Source organism: Dromiciops gliroides, chromosome 2 (assembly GCF_019393635.1).
Source record: "Dromiciops gliroides isolate mDroGli1 chromosome 2, mDroGli1.pri, whole genome shotgun sequence".
Lineage (NCBI taxonomy): Eukaryota > Metazoa > Chordata > Mammalia > Microbiotheria > Microbiotheriidae > Dromiciops > Dromiciops gliroides.
Genome location: NC_057862.1, coordinates 121,402,088 through 121,428,085, shown reverse-complemented (window position 1 = coordinate 121,428,085; position 25,998 = coordinate 121,402,088). Strand labels below are relative to the sequence as shown.

The 25,998-nt window shown below is 42.5% G+C and overlaps 2 protein-coding genes across 3 annotated transcripts in view; both read left to right on the top strand.

Moving 5' to 3' along the window:
• Positions 1-6,030, top strand: part of LOC122741177 (guanosine-3',5'-bis(diphosphate) 3'-pyrophosphohydrolase MESH1-like) — a 42,778-nt gene extending 36,748 nt beyond the window's left edge. Inside the window, exons 1-4 of one of the 2 annotated variants that reach the window (XM_043984339.1) lie at positions 4,324-4,509; positions 4,591-4,646; positions 4,786-5,026; positions 5,501-6,030. In XM_043984339.1, the coding sequence (XP_043840274.1) occupies positions 4,398-4,509; positions 4,591-4,646; positions 4,786-5,026; positions 5,501-5,631 (540 nt within the window). In that variant the 5' untranslated portion in view covers positions 4,324-4,397 and the 3' untranslated portion in view covers positions 5,632-6,030. Of the gene's footprint in view, positions 1-4,323; positions 4,510-4,590; positions 4,647-4,785; positions 5,027-5,500 lie in introns of those variants that run through there. The other variant, XM_043984338.1, reaches the window with a different exon arrangement.
• An 816-nt stretch (positions 6,031-6,846) lies between these two features.
• VPS33B (VPS33B late endosome and lysosome associated) lies at positions 6,847-24,444 on the top strand. The gene is given in 26 exon segments (XM_043984342.1): positions 6,847-7,223; positions 7,559-7,664; positions 9,274-9,354; positions 9,952-10,013; positions 11,016-11,065; positions 11,287-11,354; positions 12,751-12,796; positions 14,193-14,287; positions 14,581-14,685; positions 15,115-15,211; positions 15,430-15,507; positions 16,358-16,431; positions 16,736-16,822; positions 17,187-17,277; positions 17,498-17,572; positions 17,840-17,904; positions 18,034-18,088; positions 19,997-20,042; positions 20,685-20,757; positions 20,759-20,818; position 21,366; positions 21,756-21,829; positions 23,211-23,312; positions 23,494-23,569; positions 23,676-23,792; positions 24,061-24,444. Coding segments are annotated over 26 exon segments (1,893 nt in total). The 5' UTR covers positions 6,847-7,194; the 3' UTR covers positions 24,141-24,444.
• The last annotated feature ends 1,554 nt before the right edge of the window (positions 24,445-25,998 follow it).

Sequence of the window (25,998 nt, the reverse complement as noted above, 5' to 3'; positions counted from 1 at the left end):
TTTTTATCTTTTATGGATTATAAGGGTATTGGTGGGGGCAGCTAGGTAGCATAGTGGATAAAGCACTGGCCCTGATTCAGAGTTCCTTGCGTTCAAATCTGGCCTCAGACACATGACACTTACTAGCTGGGTGGACCCTGGCAAGTCACTTTAAACCCTCATTGCTCCACAAAAAAACCCACAAAAAAACAAAAACAAAAGAAGTAATTGGTGTTTATTGTCATTACTATGGCTGGCTGGCTTACTTTCCAGTCAAACATACAAATTCAGTGAAGCCTTTTTTGCCAGTTTCTTTTGCCAAGTCATCATTGATAATATGATACAGCCTACTTACATATGTCTTTCTAGTGTCTTTTTGGGCTCAATAACAGTTTTTGCTCTTTAGAGAGCTAGTGTTTCAAGATGTTCTAGGCATATAGTATTGCCACTGATGTTCAAAAGATGGGCTTTGGCATAAGGGAGTGCCTTGTGATCCTCAAGTATTATATCATCTCCTAAATGGATTCCTGCCTGATCTCTCCTTCCTAGGCCCATTTCATTGTCCATCAGAGGTTCTTAACCATTTTGGGGGGTCATGGACCCCTTTGGCAGTCTAGTGAAGCATGCAAACCCGTTCTTATCGTAATGTCTTTAAATACATAAAATAATGACTGTAAAGGAAAATGGTTATATTGAAATTTATCAGAATTTTAATAAACAAGTTTACAGACAGCAGATTAAGAACTCTTGTCCAGGGGACAGCTAGGTGGCACAGTGGATAAAGCACTGGCCCTGGATTCAGGAGTACCTGAGTTCAAATTTGACCTCAGACACTTAGCACTTACTAGCTCTGTGACTGTGGGCAAGTCACTTAACTCCAACTGCCTCACCCAAAACCAAAACAAAACAAAACTTAGTTTATTCCAATGTAAATTGTATTCTTTTGAGTGACTGAATTTTGTTGATGAGCTGAGGGCCCCATAATACTCTGGGCTTTAATGCAGTTGGCACATTATCATCTACATTTGGATAGAAGACCATGCTACTGCATACATCTTTTTTTTTTTTTTAAGTGAGGCAATTGGGGTTAAGTGACTTGCCCAGGGTCACACAGCTAGTAAGTGTTAAGTGTCTGAGGCCGGATTTGAACTCAGGTACTCCTGACTCCAGGGCTGGTGCTCTATCCACTGCGCCACCTAGCTGCCCCTACTGCATACATCTTGGTAGTAATTTCTTTGAAAGTTGGAGTTAACAAATTAGTGATTGGAATGAAATAATGTTTTAAGCTTTTAAAGAACTACTTTGATTGCTTTTTCTGTAAGTTGAGGTCACAAATTAATGGAATGTGGATTTTTAAATGCTGTTTTATGGATGCACAACATCTGAGCAATATGTGTAACTAAGTTCATGTTTCTGTGGGAGCCTTGTCAAGTACTTGATATCTAGTAGACTGCATAGTAATATATCCATATTTCTTTTCATCTTAAATAAAAATAGATAGCAAATGCCAGTTAGGCATTCATCTCCAGCTTCTGAGGATGATGTATAACCCTGCACTAAACAAAGTGTTAATCAGTCCTTTTGTTTGTTTGTTTTCCCCTTGAGCCAAGCGTTATACCTTCCTAGGCTCCAGCAAGGAAGATTAATTGAGCCAGAGGGTGAGGATTTTGTTTTATAACAAAATATCAATCTATATCAGGGTATCCCTGGGGTACATGTATACCCAAGGGGTACAAAAAGGTTTGTCAAGGAAATATGGGAAATATTGGGCAATAACTATAATATCCTATTAAAATATTCTAAAAGTTGTAATCATGAAAAAAATTGTGGATGAAAATAAACACGACAAATTTATAAATAGTAAAATTTTTACGTCCCAGGTGGTTTTCTTTATTAACATTTACTTTATGCTGTATACATGTGCATGGCGAAACTGTAGGATTTATTTCTTTTCATATTGAATAGTATGGGATACAGTAAAGATTTACTGAAAGCCAAGAGGTACAGGGACTGAATGAAAAAGGATAGCAACTGCTAACAAAATTCATAGGGCTTCAGTTAGAGGAATGAACCACAGAAATCAAGCAACTCTTAGGGAAAGATGGACAAAAGGTATATCCTTCACTGAAGGTCATTGCCTCAAATCATTTTTTGATGCAATTATTTTGGTCTATCACATCTGTCCTCTAGTGAAAATAAATAGGTGATTTTTTTGGTGAAAATTTCTGAGGTCCTAAAGCAACAAAAGTACAAACAGTGGGGAAAAGTGCAGTGTGGGAAACTGAAGTGGCATCAGTCAAGGCTTAGCCAGTGATAAAAGTACTTCAAGTTCATAGCACTTGATACTATTTTATAAAATTAGGCCCATTTATCTTCATTCTACAAGTTACTTCGGACTTTACAGACTAGCTGTACAAAGACTGTCATCCTCTGCCCTTGGGTGCAATGTATGAACTATCTTACTGGGATTAGATACTATAAGCCATTTTATATCCAAAGCAAAGCTGATAAGGCCTATATCAGCTGGGGAGGAGGTAGGTAATTTGTTAAAAACTGCCCAGATTGCAAATTAACTTGTCTGTTTGAGCTAATGTTTTATCATTTTCGGGCATTTGATGAACCTGAAATCCTCAATACCAGTTTTAAAACTATCTAAAAGAGAGTATTTTTAGAAGTATTTCAATACTTAAAATAATACCCTGTAATTCAATAACTTTATTAAAATTTTAGCATGGTGGTATAAGAAGGAAACAAATGAAAAATACAGTATCAACTGAGGAATCAAGAAAGATTTCCAATAGAGGAATTGCCTGAGCTAAGCTTTGGAAAAAAAATATAAGAATCTGAGAGGTGGAAGTTCATTTCAGCAAGAGAGACAGACTAGGATTGAGTTCCAGGAACAGATAGAAATCCATTTGGCGAAATAGAGAGCTCCTAAAGGGAAGTAGTATGAAATAACGCTGGAAAGGTAGGTAGGATTCAGATTGTGAAAGGCCTCAAGTACAAGGATGAAAACTTTTATTTTCTCTCAGAGTCAGTAGGAAACCACTGAAAGTTTTTGTGTGAGGATGAGGAGGTACCTCCTCTTTGGATTAGGAGGCTAGTGCCAGTTCAGGAGAGAGGTAATGAGTGTCTGAATTAAGGTGGTGCATATGAGTTGAGAGAAGGGGATAGATGAGGTATGATACTGAGGTAGAACTGACCAGATTTAGGGACTTTTTGGATAGGGAGGGTGAGGGAGAGCAAGAGGGCAGAAACAATGACTGAGAGGTTATCCACCCACGTAATGACGGTTCCCTCAACAGAAAAGGTTTAGAAGAACAGAGTTAAGGAGGAAGAGAGCCAGTTTTGTTTTTGATAAGCCAACAGGATATCCAGGAGGAAATGTTCTACAGGCAGATGATGAAAAATTGGAGTTCATGGGATTACATGGGATATAGAAATTTGCATAAAGATGACCCTTATTCTCCTCCTTGTGAGTAGACTAAATCAATCCAATCAGCATTACTAAGTATCTACTAAGTGAAAGAGTGCTGGGATCCAAAGGAAAGTCTCTGCCTCAAGGAGCTTGCATTCTACTGGGGAGCTATAAAACGTAAAGAGATGGATTGAAGAATGCAATGAGCCATCAATGGCCAGTCCTCATCACACAGGTACATACAAGATGATTTGAGGACAGTGAGCACTGACATCCGGGGGATTAAAGAAGCACTCTTCATAGGTGGCCGCACCGGAACTGAGCTTTAAAACAAGGTCTGAGAATTCTAAGAGGTAGAAATGAAGAAACGCCGCTTGCCTGTGCAAAGACCATCGGTGAAGGCGAAGAGGCCTAGGATCTACCCCTGGAAGGTGTCCCTTCTACCAGGGCAGTGGGTGAAAGGATGACCAGGATGAACCCTTCCGAGAAAGGGGAAGTGGGGGAGCAGGAAGAAATCGAGAGAGGCAGTGGAGACAGCTATCATTTTTGAGTGAGTTTACTAAGAAAATCCCAATACGGAAGCACTTACATTCACAAGTAGGTTTTTTCCACCATTCCCCCCACTCCCTAACCCCAAAAGAAGCCAGGGTGGAGAGTATCCCGGAGCTGGCAGAGCAGAGGTCTCCTTCGAGGCCCGTCACGACTCTCCCGCCGCTGCCAGACGCTTTTCCGGAGTGCCCATTATCCCTACGCGGATCCCTCCCACTCCCATCCAAGCCACCCTCCCTGCTTCGGCACGCGTGGTCTTGTACGTCCCGAGTCCCTGGGTTTCTCCGGGCCGGCTGGCCTTGCCTCCGCGGGAGGCCAGGAGGCGGGCCAGTCTCGACCCCACAGAGCCCAGTTCGGGGTTGGCCTCCGGGGCGCAGGGGGCGCTGTGAGCGCTTGCTCACGGGCACAAGGCCGTCTCGGGGTGCCCAAGGTTGGCTCAGAGGCGGTCGCGATGAGCACAGACGCGGCGCTGCTTCTGGAGGCCGCCGACTTCGCCGCCAGGAAGCACCGCCAGCAGCGGCGGAAGGACCCAGAGGAGACCCCGTACATCAATCACCCCATCGGTGGGTCCCGGGTCGAGGCGCCGTTACTTCGGGGCCACCCAACCCCCACCTGACCTCTGTCCGCTCTGCTCTGCCCTGCAGGTGTGGCCCGCATATTAACCCACGAGGCGGGAGTTACGGACATCACGGTGCTGCAGGTAACGAAGGCTCGCCCCACTGGAATAGGGTGGGGGGTGGGCGCTGCTCCCCTTTCCTCGACTCCCAGCTCCGGAGAGTGCTTGCTCGGAAGGAGCAGAGGCGCTTCGGCACAGCGGCGTGTGCTCTGTGCAATCCCAGGCTGCCTTGCTTCACGACACTGTGGAAGACACAAACACCACCTTGGAGGAGGTGGAGGAACATTTTGGGCCAGAGGTGAGGCGCATCGTGGATGAAGTGACAGATAACAAGGCGCTGCCCAAGCTGGAGCGAAAACGACTGCAGGTGGAGAACGCTGCGCACAGCAGCCGGGGTGCCAAGCTGGTGAAACTGGCAGATAAGTTGTACAACCTTCGGGACCTAAACCGTTGCACCCCCAAAGGTACGTATGGATGTGTGTATGTATGCGTGTTTGTATGTGTGTACATCGTGTATAACTGCATGTGTGTGTGTATCTCCTTCCCACCACCTGCAGACTTGTGGGTTAGGGAGGAGGAAACCCCTTCTGTGGATACACAGGCCAGTCACTTGCCAAAGAAAAAAATTATTTTGTTGATTTCTTTGGCATTTCAAGTAGAGTTCTCAACACAGTGGACTCTGTGTCCCTTTTGGCCTCTTATCGTTTATCCTGGACTTTCATCCAAAAAAATCATTCCAAGGGGAAATGTTTCTTTTTTAATAAAAATCTCAGTATTTCTGGATGACCGTGGCATCCTTTCCCTTATTATTTCACTCCACAGCACTACACTAACCCCTGGCACTACGCTAACCCTTCATGGACTGTGGAAGGCCTGGTACAAAGCCACATGTTAATTGATTACTTGTCATGAAAACGACTGTTTCTATCACCCTACAGGATGGTCTGAACAAAGGGTTCAGGAGTACTTTGAGTGGGCAGCACAAGTGGTAAAGGGCCTTCAAGGCACCAGCCCCCAGATGGAAGGGGCACTGCAGAAACTATTCCTAGAACGAGGATTGTCGATGTGAGCAGCAGGAAGAAACTGGAAACGTTGTCAAGACTTCAGCCATATATAGGCCAAGAAGAGGATTGGAAAATCTGTTCTGAAATTTGTTTTTGTTACAATATTGACGTCCCCAAGGCATAGTGATACCTTTAACAGAAGATGACAAACAAGGAAGGACTCCTGTTTTCCTTCCTGCTACCTGAGCTAAACACTGATTTGTGAAAATTAAATTAGAATGTTTTTTATTTCTAATGTAACTCTATAATACACAGTGACCTTGGAGACTGCTTCTCTGGGTCTGTGTGCATCTTTCTAAAATGGGTTCACCAATCATACTGGAAATATTAAAACACTGATTTTTGTGTGTGATTTCTTTTATAAATCCACTGAAAATAAAAAAGGCCTGCAGAAATACTTATAATTGTTCCCCACAGACCTTCCTGTTCATTGACAGGGAATATGAAATAGAGGAAGGAGCCCAGTGTTTGTAGTGAAGATTGCCTCTATTTGAACCTTAGTTCTGGTGCTTATAATCTGTGAGTTTGGGCAAGCTATTTAATGTCTGGTTTTCTCCATCTGTAAAATATGGGGACTGGACAAAATTAACTCTAAGTCACCCTGTATAGTCAGTCAGAGGATAGTTAGTGTCAAATTAACTTTTGCTCCTCCTACAGTTTTGACTGTCAGCAACCTAATATGTTTATGGACTTGCTGGCAAATTGAAAACGTTTACCTCAAACCCATTCATATTCCTCTACTTACCAGGGAGGGAAGCCCCAAATATTTGTTTATTCACCGAACCAGCCAACAATCTGTACCTACTATGTGCCAGGCTAGGAAGAGATAACAGGATTAATAAAACTGAGTGGTTTTCACAAGGAAAAAAACATCTGAGGGGCAGCTAGGTGGTACAGTGGATAGAGCACTTGCCCTGGATTCAGGAGGGCCTAAGTTCAAATCCGGCCTTAGACACTTGACACTTACTAGCTGTGTGACCCTGGGCAAGTCACTTAACCCCAAGTGCCTCACCAAAAAAAAAAAAAATTGAGCACTACACAAATTGCTGCATGAAGAGGGGCTGGGTGTTAAGCTAAATACTCTTCTCCCAAGTACTGTCTCTGCACTTTCGAAATCCTGGGATGCTGTAGCATCAAAAGAAATGGCAGAGGCCCAGGTTGTCCCCTGGAAGTATGGGGGTACGGGGGACAGGCGGGGGTGGGGGAGGGGGGTGCCATAGTCGGATTGTTTAGGACTCCTCCACTATACCCGGAGCTTGTAGTCCTCCTAGGGCACGTGGAAGGCGCAAGTTTCTGTGTCGAAGGGACTCCGCAGGACCAGTTTGTAAACTCGCTGAAGCTCCTGGAATGGACAGGGATTCGCCCGAGCCCAAAACGGGAGGAGGGAGCGCGGCAGCCACTCTCCCAGGAGGGGCCACCCCCCCCCCCCAGCAGCTGCGATACCGTCCTTTCCAAGAGTAGGGGCCTGGCGAGGGCGGCAGAGGAAACCAAATGGCCTTCTGACCTAGAGCCCTGCTGGTTCTGCACCCCTCTGACGTCTCTTCCAAATTCTTTCCCTTCCGGACTCGATGGGGTTGCTAGGTGACTGGAACTTCCGGTGAGTCCCGGAAATGGACCTGCTGATCCCATTCCGCCAGTGCTATTGATTCTGAGCAAAGGGGTTGTTTTGCATTGCGACAGGTAAACTGCTCCCTTCAGTGAGCGGGCGGAAGCCCGCGGGGTGGTACCGGTGTAGACTGAGGGACTTCGGACCACAGACGCCGCGGGCCCTGTCCAGGCTGGGGCCTTTTTGGGACTGGGCGAGGAGAGGGGGAGGGCATGGGGCGGAGGCCGGTGGACCCTTTGGGGGAGAATCTGCCCCAGGGCCTGAGCAGGCGCCCCGGTTCTCGGCGGCGTCTGCTAGTGTCCGAACCGCCACTTTGTTCTCTACAGCATCCCAGCCATGGCTTTTCCGCATCGGCCTGATGCTCCTGAGCTGCCCGACTTCTCCATGCTCAAGAGACTGGCCCGAGACCAGCTTATCTACCTGCTGGAGCAGGTCAGTGCGCCCTGGCAACAGGCCGGGGGTCTGAGCCCTCTCTACTCTCCTCCTTAAATTGCCCAAGGCAGGGCTGTTTTTCTGGGCAGAGTGGACAATATGCATAAATGAGAGAGGCTACTTGGCCTCTGCTAAGTTGTTTACAGAGATAAGAATCCCAAGTTGTTCCCATTGATTTCTTTATTTTTATTTTTTGCGAGGCAATGAGGGTTAAGTAAGTGACTTGCCCAGGGTCACACAGCTAGTAAGTGTCAAGTGTCTGAGGTCAAATTTGAACTCAGGTCCTCCTGAATCCAGGGCCAGGGCTCTATCCACTTTGCCACCTAGCTGCCCCCCATTTATTTCTTAAAAATAACGCCCCCCCTAACCCATGCTAGGCAAGGGAAGACTCACAGGTCATTCACATAACAAATATTTATCAAGTAGCTACAGTTCTAGGAATGATGGGCAATATAAAAACAACACCTGCCTGTTAAGTGTTTATGATTTTGTTGGGAGAGTGGTGGTGGAAGTAAAATGTAAAACCAAATAACTACAAGACAAGGGATATCCAATCAGTGCCTTTTGTGTAGTCACAAACCTGTGTTATGGGAGTTCAAAGGAGAGTAAGATTGCTACAGGCAAGGATGAGCAGAGGAGGTGGCTTTTAAGTAGGACATTTTGATAGTTGATGGGGAGGAGGCTATCCCAGAACAAAGGAAACTTGAGTGGGTATGGAAGTAGAAAACTAAGTAGTCCTTTTTGGTAGAGTGTATAGTCTGTGTGTTAGGAAAGTAAGAGATAGGACTGAAAAGGTGGGTTTTGTCTGTGTCCCTTGCTTTATTGGCTCCCTCTTGCCTTCTGAACAGAATAAAGCCCATTACAATCTGTCTTCCACCTACCTTTCTATATTTACCTCGTTATTCTTTTTTTTTTTAATTTTTGTGGGGCAATGAGGGTTAAGTGACTTGCCCAGGGTCACACAGTAAGTGTCAAGTTTCTGAGGCCATATTTGAACTGAGGTCTTCCTGAATCCAGGGCTGGTGCCTTATCCGCTGTCCCACCTAGCTGCCCCCATTATTGCCTTTTAAGAATAACAAATGGATAAAGCACCAGCCCTGGATTCAGGAGGACCTTAGTTCAAATGTGATCTCAGACACTTGACACTTATTAGCTGTGTGATTTTGGCCAAGTCACTTAACCCTCATTGCCCCCCAAAAAACCCCCAAAGAATAACAAATTCTACCCAAATTGGCATAGTAGCCCCTCCCAAAGGTGACATTCTGCCTCCTGCCTTTATGCCTATAACTGACTCCTTTGCCTCTCTGCCTCTTATTCTTAGCTTTCTCTACTTAGGTGTCATATCCTAGAAGGAAGTCTTTCCTGACTCTCCTAGTTGTACTCTCCTCTTCCTCCTTAAATTATCATATTTACTTATTTTTTACATGCTTTTCCTCCTAATAGAATGTAAACTCTTTTGCCAACTTGAACTTTTTGTTTTTGTCATTATATTTCCAGGACGTAGGACAGTGCCTTGTATTAAATAAGTGCTTGATAAGTGTTTGTCAAATTTAAAAAGAAGTTTATTGATCCTTTGAGAGACTCATTATAGTATTTCTGTTCTCTTCAGCTTCCTGGGAAGAAGGACTTATTTATTGAAGCAGATTTGATGAGCCCATTGGATCGGATCGCCAATGTCTCTATTCTCAAGGTACAAATTTTCTCTCCTAGGTTCACTCACACTACCCTTTTCTCTTGGTATATTTACACTACAAAAACTTATGAACAGGGCAGCTAGGTGGTACAGTGGATAAAGCACCGGCCCTGGATTCAGGAAGACCTGAGTTCAAATCCGGCTTCAGATACTTGACACTTACTAGCTGTATGACCCTGGGCAAGTCACTCAACCCTCATTGCCCCCCCCCCCCCAAAAATAATAAAATAAAATAAAATCCAGTGGTTCCCTGTTACTTTCAGGATCAAATATATTTATACTACAGTGTTAGCTAATGAATGTTTAGTACAATGTGTAGAAGGGTAATGGCAAAAAAATTTTATGCCAATACCCAAGAAGCTTTTACAATAGGGCTTTATAGGGGCAGCTAGGTGGCTCAGTGTATAAAGTATTCAGAAGGACCTGAGTTCAAATCCAGCCTCAGACACTTGACACTAGCTGTGTGACCCCGGGGCAAGTCACTTAACCCTCATTGCCCCCTCCCCCCACCCCCAAAATAGGGCTTTATATTTTTATGACGTATACTTGTCAGAGTGTTTTCATATATGTTTTCTCATTTGATCCTTTCTTTAGCAACACGAAGTGGATAAACTGTACAAGGTGGAGAACAAACCTATCTTTAGTTCCAGTGAACAGTAAGTTTCATTGTCCAGTGAGTCTCAATTTTAGTTTACCCTTTTCATTGGAGGATTAATTCCTGGAAACATCTAGGATCAAGAGTAGTATCTTGTCTATAACTCTGTAACCATCACTTCTTTGATGCCATTTTGTCCTGGTTCTTCTGTCTGGCTAATCTTTCATCATTTCATGCCTAAATTATTACGGTAGTCTTCTAACTTGCTTATCCTGATTACCCTGATTATCTATATTTTCTAAAAGATAGCTTTCATCATGTCATTTATTACTCAAGACTGTTTAATAGCTCCCTGTTACTTACCAATTAAAATTCAGAATCTTAATCTAGCATTCCAGGCCCTACTTAATCTGGCCTTCACCTGCCTTCTCAATCCTGTCTTCTACTGTTCCCCTCTATATCCTCCATTGCTTTCAGATTTTTCACTATTCACCAAAAATTCTGTTATTCCTGCCTCAGCCTTTGCTTACTCATTTCCATTGCCTAAAATGCCATTTTTATTCCTTTCTGCTTCTCCATATAGTACACCCTCTTTGAGGCCTAGCTCAGATCCCCAGGAGTCTCTTCTCTCTGTGAAAACATAACACTTGCTTATGCCTCTCATTTGGCATTCAATTTATAAACTGCCTCGTGACATTTCTTGTATTATTGTCTCATGTTGTTATCAAACTTTTTGTTTTATTTCTTTTCCTCAGTAGACTTTAGACTATTAAGGTCAGGAACTTCTTTGTCCCATTCAGAATACCTAGCATGGTAGAAGGCACATATCAGTTGGCTAGTAAATATCGTTTTTTAATGCTGCAGCAGCTTCTGCTGGACAGTGGATTATGAGGTGTCGGGGCATCTGGAAAAGTACTTATATCGTGACAGTAGATCCTCTTAGGATGGAGCAAATGACTCAGGAGTAAAGACAGTTCCATTCTTGTCTTAGCTTTATTATTCTTAGGTATGATTTTGTCACAGACATTCTTTCTCTTTTTTTCATGTCTTTGTTTTTTCTCAGGTTATGCTTCCTTGTCCGACCCCGAATCAGGAACATGCGATATATTGCAAGTGAGTGCTAAAATTATACTGTACCTGAGGATGAGCGCAATTGGTTGACCTTGGTACTGAGGGACCTTTGGTGGGAAGAGATGTGATTTAGTTGGCAACAGCCAGAAGACAGCTGACTTCCCTGCCCCTGCCAGGTTCACTCTACCTGCCATCACCACTTCTCCATAGAAGACCTACAAATAAACTGCTGATAAAGACTATGGCTCCCTTCTCTCTTACAGACCTTGTCAATACTGACAAAATGGCTGGCCGAACTCGAAGATACAAAGTGATCTTTAGCCCACAGAAGGTGAGTATGGAGCTCACTCTAGAGACCAAGGGTGGAAAGAGGTGGGATTGGGGGCTAGAAAGGAATAGGGAAACAGCAGCCATCTCCCTACAGAAATGCATTACCTTCTCATCTCAGAACTATAGCTAGACAGCTCCTGGAGTACTGACTCAATACCCCCACCCTGTTTTTGGAGAATGCTTATGGGGCTGACGATGGGAACCCCCCCTTCAGTGTAGAACCACAGAACGTTAGCAGAGACCATCCAGGCCATCTGCCTAAGTTTATGAATAAGGAAACTGAAGTACACGACTGCATAGACGATGCTCTCCTTCTGTGCCTGAAACCTGCTACTTCCATTACGATCCTAGACAGCCTCAGTGTTCCCACTGGGGACTCACCTGGACACTTCAGCTTCAGAGTGTCTTAACTCTGCTTGAGTCCGGTGACTTCACTCAGTCCTTACCCACCATAGAGACCTACCATCAACAGCATTTTAGGCAATGAATGCAAAAGGCCCTCCCATTGCAGATTGTAGGCTTGTAAAACAATGCCAAGCAGTATGTGTGTATTCAGAAGGAGAGACACTGGATTATAATTCTCCATGATAGCTTTTTATTTAGGAGATTGTTTATGTTATGAAAGAAAATGATAGTGATTCTAAGTTACTGTTTATCTTGGTATAATAAGAAAGTTACAGAAGAAAGGGCCTCTGTGCTGAGACAATAGAAATATAAGGTAGTTATTAGAAGGGTAGCATGATGTATTAGAAAGATGAAGACTTGGAATCAGAGAACATGAGTTTAAGTCCCACCTCTTCCACTTAGAAACTGTGTATCTATCACTTGGTTGCCTGATCTCCCTGACATCAGGTCCGTCACCTAAAAAGTGGGAATGATAATAATTACTTTACCAATCTTACAGGGTTGTTGGGAGAGTCAAATGAGTTATGTTATATAAGGTGATTTGGAACTATCAAGCACTATTTAAATATCAGCTTGTATCATTTTTATTATACGAGGCAAAATGAAATGAAGGATGATGCTTGACCAACAAGAGGAAGGTAAAATAAAACTTGAGGAATTGTTCTAATGACAACACATATACGTGTATGGTCAGTATGATTTCAGTGGACAAGGAAGTATCTTGCTATAACAGAGACTGTTCTGGGAGTTAGGAAATTTGGGTTTTAACCTTCAGTCAGCAACTAAGTGGCTTTGTAACCATCAAAGAGGTTAAGTAACAATGTCTTAGTTATCCAGCTAATCAGTGACAGAAATGGGATTCCAACTCAGATCTTCCCTGACTCTAAATCCAGTGTTCACTTGGCCAAACCATGTTGCCTCTAAATTTATGGAGGAAAATGAAAAGAGAACACAATGTGGGGAAATTAACCCAGTTTTTCTTTCTTTTTCAGTTCTATGCATGTGAGATGGTACTCGAGGAAGAGGGAATTTATGGAGGTGAGAGATGATGGAAGTAACTGGGTAAAGAACAGAAAAATGAGGAGAAAAAAACTGTTGGGCAAGCATGTCTATCATAAACACTTTCTCTGCTCTGTTGCCAATAGGCATAAGTGATAAAGAATCACAGAGAAGTAGAGGAGGATTCAGAGATAGCATTTTGTAGTAGAGAGGAAGCATAGGGTAAGGAAAACAACACTGGATTTTCATTCAGAAGATATGGGTTCAAATCCTGGCTGATCTACTTACTAGCTTAGGAACTTAGATGAGTAGCTTAATTTCTTTGGGTTTGGTTCCTTCATCTTTAAAAGTAAGGTGATAAAAGTAAGGGGGTTGGACTAGATCAGCAGTTCTCAAAGAGTGGTCCATGGATCCCAGGGAGTCCTTAAGACCCTTTCAGGGGGTCGGTGAGGGCAAAACTATTTTCATAATAATACTAAAATTATTTACCTTTAAAATAGAACTCCTTTTTCAACTACATATCTGTGTGAGGCCAGATTTTCTCTCTGTAATTTGACCAAAATAACAAATTACAACAGATTGAATGAAGAAGCAGATACAGTAATCCAACTTCTTCTGTTAAACCAGATATTAGAGATTTGCAAAGAGGTGTAAAGGAGTGCCATGCTTCTTACTAGTTGTTTTTGGTTTGGAAAGAAAATATTATTCTTTTTTTTGTTTTGTTTTTTCGGGGCAATGAGGGTTAAGTGACTTGCCCAGGGTCACAGAGCTAATAAGTGTCAAGTGTCTGAGACCGGATTTGAACTTAGGTCCTCCTGAAATCCAAGGCTGGTGCTTTATCCATTGTGCCGCTTAGCTGCCCCCAGTATTATTAATTTTAACACATAACAGGTTTATTAATGTTCTTTTAAAATAATGTTTTAAAAATAAATAGCTTTAATTTCTAATGTAATAAATATTCATAGCTATAATCCTCATAAACAAAAGCTCTCTGAGATGCTTAATCACTTTTATGAGTGTAAAGGGGTCCTGAGACTAAGAAGTTTGAGAACTGCTAGATTTCTAGTCCCTTCCAGTTCTAAATCCTGTGAGTGATAGTAAAAGAATCTGCATTTTTTGGGCTAGTCTTATTGTGGATTTTGACTGTGATTACAGAGACAGCATGATATAGCAGAGAGAGAGAGCACTGGATTCAGAGTTGGGAGACTTGGGTTCAGTTCCTAGGTCCAACATTAATTATGTGACTCTGGGAAAGCCTTCTCTTCTCCAGTTCCTTCATCTGTTAAATGAGAATGATAGTTCGTTACTGCCTGCTTCATGGTGTTATTCTGACAAAAATGCTTTTCTGAGTGGTAAGCTCTTGTGGGTGGCTGGAAGACAGCAGTTCCCAGTACTGTCACTCCCTGAAGCTAGCTGCTGTTACCCATACCCACAGATGTGAGCTGTGACGAGTGGGCATTCTCCTTGCTGCCTCTTGATGTGGATCTCCTCAGCATGGAACTGCCTGAATTCTTCAGAGACTACTTCCTGGTAAATGCAGATCCTGGGGTATAGGGCATAAGGCCTAGGGGAGTAGATCTAAGACTTGATATTTTTGTCTATTTTTTGCCTGTAATCAGTGACTGAAGTATATTACCACAGATTGGATACTTAAAAGACCTTACGCAGGGGCCAGTCAAATATGTATTTTTGAAGATTTTTCCAGGATTTAATTTGTTGCATAGAGACATACCAAGGCTAACAGCCTCTCAGGTGATAGTGTTGTGTCATAGAACCAGGCCCTGAGCTCAAGAAACCCTTGCGATTCATGTGTCCCTTTGTAGGAGGGAAACCAGCGTTGGATGAACACTGTGGCCCAAGCCCTTCACCTTCTCAGCAATCTCTATGGACCTTTTTCAAATTGCTATGGAATTGGCCGATGTGCCAAGGTAAGAGCCCTCAAAGCCCTTCTTTCCTTATTCTTCTTTTACTCTTTATCCTCCTTGGTTCTGTGTCCACTGAGGTTCATTCAGGGCTTCTGCTGTGTTGGGATGCTTCTTACTTTTCACTTAGGGCTCTGAAGCACTTCCTCAGAGATGAGGACTGACTTATATATGCTGAGCCAGAGGTTGGCAGCTTTTGACACTACTTGGGTTATAGTTGTTGTTTCCTCCTCCTCCATCTATAATATATGGATCATGGTGTTATCCAGCATAGAAGGAAATGGAATGGATTAATGGTATGATTTATTACCCCCAGGACACAAGGGGCTGGGGGAGGGTCTTTTGGACCCTGATGCTAGTCACTGCTTTGTATTGGTCTTCAGTAGGCATTGGTGCCATGAGCATAAAACTGAAGAAATCTTGGGTTTTGAATAGATGGTGTACGAGATGTGGAGGGAACTGGAGGAGGAAGAAGAGGGTGAGATCAAAGGCAGGAAACCAGAAATTGGGCACATTTTCTTTCTGGATAGAGGTAGGTACTCAGTTCATCCTTGAAAGGTGTCAGAATGTGGAAGAAGGGATACAAAAATCAGAGTTAGCTGTGTGAATCTCAGAATTGGGTAGGAATATTGAATACTTCAAGGGGAGAAACTTGGTGTTGATTTGGTGTTGAAAGAGGGACTTTTGGAAGAAGTCAGTGTAGAATAGTGTTCTGAAAAACCTCTGTCCTCCATGAACTTCTGCTTTTAGATGTGGACTTTGTGACTGCACTCTGCTCCCAAGTGGTATATGAGGGGCTAGTGGATGACACCTTCCGCATCAAATGTGGTAAGTGCTGCTGCCTTCTGCTTCCTAGTAAAGATGGAGAAGGCAGTCTAACAGAAATTTCTTCAGGCTTAGGTTTCCAGGACATCTCAGGAGCCTTAGGCAACTGCTGGTTTTCAGAACAGTACTAAGTGACATCTCTGACAGTCCCTGTTCAATGAGGAATTAGAACGGAAAGCTGATTTTTTAAAATAATATTTTGTTTTCCCCCCAATTGATGTAATAATAAATTTTAACGTTTTAAAAAATTTTTCATTTCCAAATTCTCTCCATTTCTTCCTTCTCTTTCCCTGAAAGGTAAGCAATCTTATATAGGCTATACATGTGCAATTATATAAAACATATTTCCATATTAGTTATTTTGTGGAAGAAAACTTGAACCTCCCTACCCCCCCAAAAGAAAGTGAAAAACAGTATCTTCAGTTTGCATTCAGACCCTATCAGTTGTTTCTCTGGAGGTGGATAGCATTTTTTGGCATTAGTCCTTTGGAATGTCTTGGATCATTGTATTGCTGAGAATATTAAGTGATTCATAATTGATCATCATATAATATTGCTGTTTGTGTACATTGTTCTGTTTCTGCTCACTTCGCTTTATCAGTTTGTGTAAGTCTTTCAACGTTTTTCTGAAATCATCATGCTTGTCATTTTTTATAGCACAATAGTCTTCCATTACAATGATATACCAAAAGTTCTTCAGCCATTTCCCAGTTGATAGACATCCCTTCAATTTCCAATTCTTGGACTCCACAAAAAAGCTGCTATAGATACCTTTGTATAAGTAGGTCCTTTGAGGAAAGGTGATTTTAAAGTCAGTGGAGGTGCTTGTTGACCTTCCCTTTTACTTCCATAGGGAGTGTTGACTTTGGTCCAGATGTCACATCCTCTGACAAGAGCCTCAAGGTGCTGCTTAATGCCCAGGACAAGGTTAGAGTGTGGTTCTTGGGAAATTGGGACACTGCCTGAATTCAAGAGCTAATGGGCTATGTCCATATCAAACAGACTGTCTGCACAATTCTAGGCATACCACAGTGACTAACACAGTAGATATTCAGCAAATATCTGTTGATTGATAATACCACATGAGCTCACTGCATTTTTCCATTGGATAAGATGAGCATTGTGTTATACCTGGGGGGTAGGGCGCTATTACTTTTGTTTAAATTGGGCAGGAGAATCGGAGTACAAAATATGATTCTGTGGTCCTGACCTAGTTCTGGCTTCTCCACAGGTGTTTAATGAGATTCGTAATGAGCATTTCTCCAATGTCTTTGGCTTCCTGAGCCAGAAGGCCCGGAACCTCCAGGCACAGTATGATGTGAGGCCCTAGCTCATTAAGTGTCTAATCCTTCCCCAAAGTCACCCCCTAAAGCTACTTCACTTACTTTCTGTTAGTGATACTATTATATTATATTCCCCCATCTTCACTGCCAGCATTATGATGTAATGGTAAGATTACTGACCTAGAAGTCAAAAGACCTAGGTTCTAAGTGGTCATTCTCTGTGCTTGGGTTTCCTCATTTGTTAATGAGGAGGTTGAACTAAATAACTAAACTCTTTAAAATTCTAACATTCTGTGATGGATGCTATGATTCTAAAGTAGAGGAAATGAAAGGAAGTGTAGGAAATAACCTCTTTACAGCAAACTGGGAATGTTGTCAATGACTTGAGCCTTTCCACAGCGCCGGCGTGGCATGGATATCAAGCAGATGAAGAACTTTGTCTCTCAGGAGCTCAAGGGGCTGAAGCAAGAGCACCGACTGCTGAGTTTACGTAGGTCCCAGATGGAGGGAGGGCTGCTTTGTACCATATCCCCAGTTCTTCTAAGATGACTACAGAGGAACTACAAGGGAAAGGGGATTGAGGGATTGATTTGGGCTAAAGTAAAAAATGGTTCCAAGTGTTGTCTCATAGAATTGTGCCCTTCTGAGTACAAAAAAGGTGTGATTCTGATTTTCCGGATAGTTTAACTCGGAGTTTGTACTTTCTATAGATATTGGGGCCTGTGAGTCTATCATGAAGAAGAAAACCAAGCAAGATTTCCAGGAGCTGATCAAGACTGAACATGGTGACTTTCATATTCTTGCCCATCTGCTTTTCCCTCTTCTGCTCTCATAACATCTCTTTCCCATAACCTACTTCCCTCTCTAGAGTCTCTGGTTCTTTTGTTATCCCTCTGTCTAGCTGATGCTGGGACTGACCCCTGCTATAAGCCCTGTGAACTCTTTTGTCTGACTTGGCTCTTCTCAACTTTGGGAAGTCAGAGGGGGAACCCTACAAGTGTAACAGGTACAGTTTCTCTAAACCCAAAGTAACACTCTCCATTTCCTCCTAGCACTGCTAGAAGGGTTCAACATCCGTGAGAGCACGAGCTATATTGAAGAGCATATTGACCGACAGGTGAGTCCAGAACATGAGCCAGCGAGGGGTCTTTTAGAAGTGTGGTTTGCCAGAGGCAAAAAGGAATGGAGAAAAGCATTGGTGTTATGGGGTTTAAGTTCTCATTGATTACTTGCTTTTGCCTTGCAGGTATCACCTATTGAAAGCCTCCGTCTCATGTGTCTCCTGTCTATCACTGAGAATGGTGAGTAATCCCAGGGATCAGAAATAATAGGTTGGTAAAAGAGAAAGACTTTTTTGTTTGTTTTGTTTGTTTGTTTTGTTTTTGTTTTTTTGGCCAGAAGAGGAATACTTTTTGGTTTGGTTTTTTTTTTGTAGGGCAAATGAGATTAAGTGACTTGCCCAGGGTCACACAGCTAGTAAGTGTCAAGTGTCCTGAGGGCTGGCTTTGAAACTCAGGTCCTCCTAATCCAGGGCCAGTGCTTTATCCACTGCGCCACTAGCTGCCCTCTTAGACTTTTTAAAGATAGATATAAATACCCTAGCAAATAACATACAGAACATTAGTCTGACAGTAGGAACCAAAGTCTCATTGATATGAGATCTCCAGCTCTGTTGTAGTACTCAGTTGGCAGTAGCATAAATCTCAGTGTATCTATCCATACCTTACATCCTATGTAACTTTTACCAGTGTCTTTTCCATAAATTTTCCATAGGAGATCCATCCTATCTGCTGCTGGAGAACTACACAAGTCTTTGCCATCCACTGGATACCAAGCAGCACTCAGGCTATGAATCTTGTTTCCCTTCTTCTCCAGACAGTACTGGTCCCCCTTCCTTTTTCCATTCATACTTAGATTTGGGGAGGAGGATACGGAAAAACAATAGATTGTTCTAAAATTGCAGTTACACTTTCCTGGGTAATGCAAAATCCTGGCAATAAATGGAACCTTAGGATCATTGGGTCAGTCCCTTTGTCCCAGAGGTGTGCTGCATCTCAACTACTGAAAGATATAATAGTAAAATTGCTGGGCAGCTAGATGTGCAGTGGATAAAGTACTGGCCCTGGATTTCAGAGGACCTGAGTTCAAATCCGGCTTCAGACACTTGACACTTACTAGCTGTGTGACCCTGGGCAAGTCACTTAACCCTCTTTGCCTGCGCAAAAAAAAAAAAAAAGCACTTTAATAATTCCATTCAACAAATAATAATTTGCTCAGTGCCTTCTATGGGCTACAGGCACTTGAAGATCATAATTAAATGATCTTAATAGTCTCTTACATTTATAGAGCACTTGACCATTTCAAGGTACTTTTGTACCTTGGCATTAATCATAAGGTCAGAATGACTGCCAGAAGGTCATTTGTCCAAATCAGGATTTGTCTAAATCAGGTCAGACAGATGGTTATTAGTCTTGTTCTTACAGGTAACAAAAAAGGAGATTCTTCTCCTGGCCATCTTCCCCCTTGCCCCCCATTCCTGCCCTAATCATTATAAGAACTTTAGTTTAAAGCTAGAAGAGAACTTAGTGGCTATCTAGAGAAACTCCCTCAGAGTAAACTGAGGTACAGAGAGCTTGTATAATTTGCCCAGGGTCTGTCTCATGGATGGGGAGTCTCTGAGGAAGGATTCAAACACAAGTCTTTCTGATTCCAAGCCTAGCACTCTATCCACTCTGCCATCTAATGTTTTTACTATTCCTTACTCAGCTCCTTTATGGTTTAGTATTCTGCATGCTATCTGCTTTCTTTGGTCCCATAGAAGACAAGCTTCATCCTTCAGGAGAAAGGATTAATTAGGCAATCCTAGATTTGAAAATCAGTTGATAACTTATGAATACAATATAGTGTTTTTTTGGTTTTGTTTTTGTTGGGTTTTTTTGTGAGGCAGTTGGGGTTAAGTGACTTGCCCAGAGTCACACAGCTAGTAAGTGTGAATGGTCTGAGGCCGGATTTGAACTCAGGTACTCCTGAATCCAGGGCCCGTGCTTTATCCACTGCGCCATCTAGCTGCCCCTACAATATAGTGTTAATGATGAAATAATGATTTTTTTTTTTCTTGACTTAAGATCAATTAGTAAGCTTTCTATGTATTTCAGGACACTTCAGTTGAAGCCAATTTCATTAACTTTCATTGTCTCCTTTATCCACAGGTTTGGTGCCCAAAGATTACCGCTCTCTGAAAACCCAGTATCTTCAGGTGAAGACTAGAATAGAATTTTGAGAGACTGGGGGAGGAAGATGTTGGTAGGAACTTTTGGGAAGAGTTAGGTGAAAGGACCCCTATAGTCTTTCTCTCTTTGGATATAATAATGTTCCTGGTCCATTTCTTACTGTCCATATACCTGAAATGAGTCCTCTGAAGTAGGCTACAGCAGTGGCCTTTTAAAGTGACATGAGACTCATCTCAGGCATTTCTTGTCATGATTTGTGCCCAGCACTGAGAGAGCCTAATCTATCTGACCCATTACAGATTTCTTAACCTTTGGAGACCAGCTCTCCCTGGATTTAGCAGGGATAATAGTTTCCTTCAAGTCCTCCTTTACTTATAAACTCCTGTGCTAATTCTAATTCTTGTTCAATCTTCACTTTTCTTCCTTTTTCACCATTCATAATTCTTATGCCAGTACTTGACACCCAATTATACTCAATTTCTTACTTCCTATCTTTTTTCATGAGTGAAATCACCATCCTGAGAAGCTCTTCTGAGGGCAGGTTCTATGTCATATTTCCTCTACAGTGCTTAAGATGTATCCGGGCACACAAAATAGAGCATAAAAAAGTTGTTCTTTGTGCTAGAAATAAATTTTTCAGTAATACTGGTTGTATTGCTTTTCTCCCGAGCTATGGCCTGGAGCACCTGCGGACCTTCTCCAATCTGCGACGGACAGGGATGCTAACAGAGCAGGTTTCCAGGAGATACTCTCACTGCAGTAGAGAATAAAGTGAGCAAATTGGTGACTGATAAGCTGCAGGTGAGCAGTCATGATCACAGCTTCCCAAACTGTTCAGTTTTCTTCATTTCTTAGCCCAGCAGAGCAGACTAGCCAGTCTGAGTGTTGTTAGGAGAATGAACTGAGAATGAAGAAAAAGGTGATAGTATTGGTGCCATGGCCACTCATAGAGTGACTGTCCACTTAGCCAATCCCAAGCTTTGTGGCTTTGTAATAGTGCCCTTCTCACTGAGGTTACTTAGTGGGAAGCAACTATTATATGCAAAGAGAATTGGGAAAGGAGTAGAAAAGAGGTCTGGTATCCAGGAAGGTGAATGTCCCATGTCCTCTGCCCTGGTCAGAACATTTTGAGATTGTATATAGTTCTAAGTATCACATTTTAGGAAGGACATTGATAAGCTGGGAGTGCGCAGGAAGGGCTTCAAGTTCATGCAAATGGGAATTGTTATTGAACTTCGAATGTTTAGCCTAAGAAGAGACATCTAAGGGGCACTATGATCACTATCTAGTAAAAGAGGAATTAGACTTGTTCTTCATGGTCCCAGAGGGCAAAAGGAGAAAGCATTAGGGTAGAAGTCACAAAGACAAACTTGGGTTTAATTTTAAGAGAATCCTCCTAAAAATTAAAGCTATCCCTGAAATATAATGGGCATGCTTTGGGAGGGAGTAGATTCCCCCTCACTGGAGGCCTTCCAGCAGAGACGACGGTGCTAGAGGGATTTTACCTGTTCAGGTAGGGGGTTGGACTAGATGGTTCTGAGGGTCTTCTTAATTCTGAGACACCATGATGTCTTTATCGTTTCTTCCTGGTGAGCTATAGGGCTTCATTAGAAGGTGGGTAGAGACAATTGCTTCAGCTCTCGAGTTTAACATAACATTCCTTATGGTTTGAATTATCCATGGCAGTGCTCCTAACCTGGGAACACTGGATGGGACCTAGCTTATATTTCTTCTCCAGGAAAACTCACTGATGCTTTCAGTTCTTTGGCTAAGAGAAGCAATTTTCGTGGCATCAGCAAAAAGTTGGGCTTGGTATGTCAATCGGGTCTGGATATTGGGTGGTAGGGAGGAAGAATCCTGTAAAGCAGTGTTTGTAACACACCTACATTCTAGTAAAACATCTAAATTCTTTTTTATAAAGCACTCAGCACCATAGAGAGAGAGTTGGGGTGGGAGGCAGGTGCAAGGAGGAGGTTTTGTTGCTTAGGGGGAGAGACCAGGAATAGAGGGAAAGGGTAGGAAGAGTTGTTGGGTGTTTTCTTGTTGCTGTTTCTAGGTTTTATGAAGTCAGATTCTTTGGTCACAGAAAGCTTTGTGGACTGGCATGAATTGCCTTAGAAGGGCAATGAGGAAACACGGCCCTAGAGCATTTTGCATTTAATAAGATATTTGCAGTCTTTTTCATTACCATATCTCCCTGTGTGATAGCTTCATTTTAACTTCATTTCAGGAATAAAAAAATAAGAGGCACAAAAAAGCATGAAAGATTCATTCAAGATTATTGAGCAGGAGAGGGAAGGAGACAGGGAAAAAAAAAGACTTTATAATGCCTGAGCCTCCAGTCTGTTGTTTAGTCAGTGAGCCATGTAATGGACACTTGATTTTATTTCCTCAGCTGGATAAGTGCTTGTATTTTTTAAGGAGTAGTGGTACCCCACTGGTATTCTATAGCACCGCTAGGTAATGTAGATGCATGTTCCCCTTTTTACCTGAATTCTCCCAGGGAAGTTGAACTGTGCTAAGGAATCTCTTAAATATTACTTGCATTGGTCCCCTTTCCAGCAAGCACAGAGGTAACAACTCTAGACTTGGAAAGGCTGCATGGTATGATAGAAAGGGGACTCATTCTGGAGTCAAAAGGTCTGGGTTCATATCCCACCTCTGACACTTACTACCTGTGTGACTGGGCCTTAGTTTCCTCCTCTGTAAAATGAGGTGGTTGGATTTGATGGTGTTTGAGTTCCCTACTGGCCTTAGATGGGTCATCTCAAGCATCTATTTCATTCTAAACATAATAACTACTGCTTCTATGAGTCTGTAGTTGTGAATGGGCATTTATACTAGTGAGGAGGGAAGATATTTAATTAATAGATTTAGGGTGTTGTTTGTAACAAAAGTTAAGGGCCAATTGATACAAAGTCTTCCCTAGGTTCCCAGTAATGGGCTACAATGTAGTTTTTAGGTAGCCTTAGTCTAGGGCTTAGTCCAGGCCAGGCACTAATTTTTAGACAACTAACCCAGCAATATGAGTTTTTAAAAGAATATTGCCTGATTTCAGTCTTTGGTTAGTGATGTGGCCCTCATAGAGTTTTAGAATAAACTAAACACCTCTCAATGGGGCCCCCAAACTGTCATGGGGAGAGCATGGGCTGAGTTGCCATTTTCCTGATGTGCCACTGCATGCCCAGTGTAGATTCCACGTGGGGACAGTGAATATGACTTGAAAGTGCCACGGGATATGGCGTATGTCTTCAGCGGTGCCTATGTACCCCTCAGCTGCCGCATCATTGAACAGGTGAGACCATGTCATCTTTCCACCCTTCCATATTTTAGTCATTCTGCCATTTCTTATCCCTCTTGCTACCTGTTCCTTCCAAGCCCCATCCCTATCATTTGATTGCCCACAGAAATACAAAAATCTTGAGGGTGAGCTTTCCTGATCTTCCTAACTGAAATTCAACCTCAAACCTCACTAGGTTTTAGAGCGAAGGGGCTGGCTGGGCCTTGAGGAAGTTGTTCGGTTACTCAACGGCAATGAGTTTGCAATAACAGGTAAGGAGAATTTAGAAGTAGAGGGCAGACTGAATGAGAGGAGAGCACTGTAGGGTACTGGGACATAATAAAAAATGTAAGACTGAGCTGCTTTGTCTCCTTACAGACATGATACCTGAAGAAAATGCCCCTAGTGATTCTTTGCGTCTTGTCCTTGTGGTTTTTCTGGGTGGATGCACCTTCTCTGAGATCTCAGCTCTCCGGTTCTTGGGCAGAGAAAGAGGTGAGAAACCTCTTGAAATAAAAACGAACTTGATTGGTAGCTGAGGAAGAGCAAGGTCACAGCCTTTAATCAGGTACACCAAGGAGACCTCTTTGAGTGAGACCAGGGAGTAATTAAGGACAGATTACAATACCCCCTTAGCTCTACCAGGGGGATGGTATTCATCATATGTGAAAAAATAAATTGTCCAGTGTCTGATAGCCATCTTTGGAGTAAGATGGCATCTGTACCAAGAAGGTCATGCTCTCCCTTACTTTTGTCTCCTTAGGATATAGATTCATTTTCTTGACAACGGCTGTGACAAATAGTGCAAGGCTCATGGAGGCCATGACTGAAGTGAAGACATGAGTCCTCCTTGGAGGCTGACAGTTGAGATGCTGCCATGGGAGCGTCCGACAAATAGCGCCCAAAGGACGAGCGAAGCTTGAAGGCTTTGATGGGTGAAGATGAGTGAGCTTGACCAGGAGAATTCCATTTTTTGGGCTTGCTGGGTGACTTCTCAGGACCCCAGGGACTAGCTTCAGCAGTGCTCCTTGAGTTCTTCCTAGACCATTTCCACCTTTGTGTGGGACATGTCATGCACCCAAGATCTATGGGGGAAAGTTGTTCTTTGGCAAATCACTGTCCTTGTAAATAAATGTTGTGCTTTCAACCATTCGGTCAGCAAGCATTTATTAAGCGCTTACTGTGTGCCAGGCACACGGTATATAAAGAGACACATACAAATAAACATAAATTATTGAATAAGTTCCCACTGGCAGTTAGGGGGAATCAAGAAAGGCTTCACGAAAGCAGTCTTTGAGCTGCTTCTTGAAGGAACACAGGGATTCAGTGAGGCCCAGGAGAGGCTTGTGAATTCCGAGCATGGGAAATAACCAATGCAAGCGTGGAAATGGGAGTGTCAGATGATATTTAGAAAAAAGGCCAATTTGGTCTGGAATAACAGATTGAGTTCAGGTTGTGTAGGGCTTTAAAAGCTAAACAAAGTTTCTCTTAAAGGCAATAAAGAGTTTCTAGATTTGATTAAAAAGAGAATTACATGGTCAAATCTGCATTTTTTTTTTTTTTTTTAGGCAATGGGGGTTAAGTGACTTGCCCAGAGTCACACAGCTAGTAAGTGTCAAGTGTCTGAGGCCGGATTTGAACTCAGGTACTCCTGAATCCAGGGCCGGTGCTTTAACCACTGCGCCATCTAGCTGCCCCCAAATTTGCATTTAAGGAAAAACACTTTGACAGCAATGTGTAGGATGGGCAAGAGACTTGAGGGATGGATAGTCTTGAGAAAGAAATTCTCTTAAAATGCCACAAAATTGTTAAAACTGTTCATCTCTATTAAGTATCTAAAATTTAGCCTATAACTTTCTTTTATTTTTTTATTTTGGGTGAGGCAATTGGGGTTAAGTGACTTGCCCAGGATCACACAGCTAGTAAGTGTCAAGTATCTGAGGTCAGATTTGAACTCAGGTCCTCCTGAATTCAGGACCGGTGCTTTATCTATTGTCCACCTAGCTGCCCCCCAGCCTATAACTTTCAAAGCTGTCCTGATTCTTTGTGATTCCTTCTGGCCTTCCCCAAAGATCCTCTTGGCTATTTCTATTGTACTTTCCATTTACCCAAATCCCCTTTTAATTATGCCAGACCTTAAGACAATGCTTAGGACAGTTCTGGAGCTGTCCCAGGGGTATGGATCAGAACCAGAACAAGTCCTAAAAGCATGCCCTTGGGGAGTTTTCTATAGACTTGAACCAGGAAACAAATTTTGATTAAATTTGGCAGAAGAGAAGAGGCTAGAGAGATACAGGATTGTGTTAACTGAGATAATATTGTTTACAAAAGGACTAGTTCTATCAAATGCTAGCATAAAGAAAAACAGGCTCAAGTCCTCAAAGCGTTTGTCACCTAAAAAATCCTGCAAGTTATTCTGAACCTGACAAACTGAATAAAATGATCATTTTCATCTATATTATAGAATGGAAAGAAGGGATTATATGTGAAACTCAATTTCTTAGGCAGAGCTTGCTTTTCTAGGGATATAAGATATTATGTAACATTCAAAACTATCCTGCTGGTCTGTGATTTCTACTGGCTTTTGGTTATTGTAATAATTAACATTATTTTAAGGATGTATCCATATGCCGAGAAATAGATAGGAAAGGCCTGAAGACATAAAAAAGAAAAACATGGTCTTGGCTCTCAGATTTTCTTT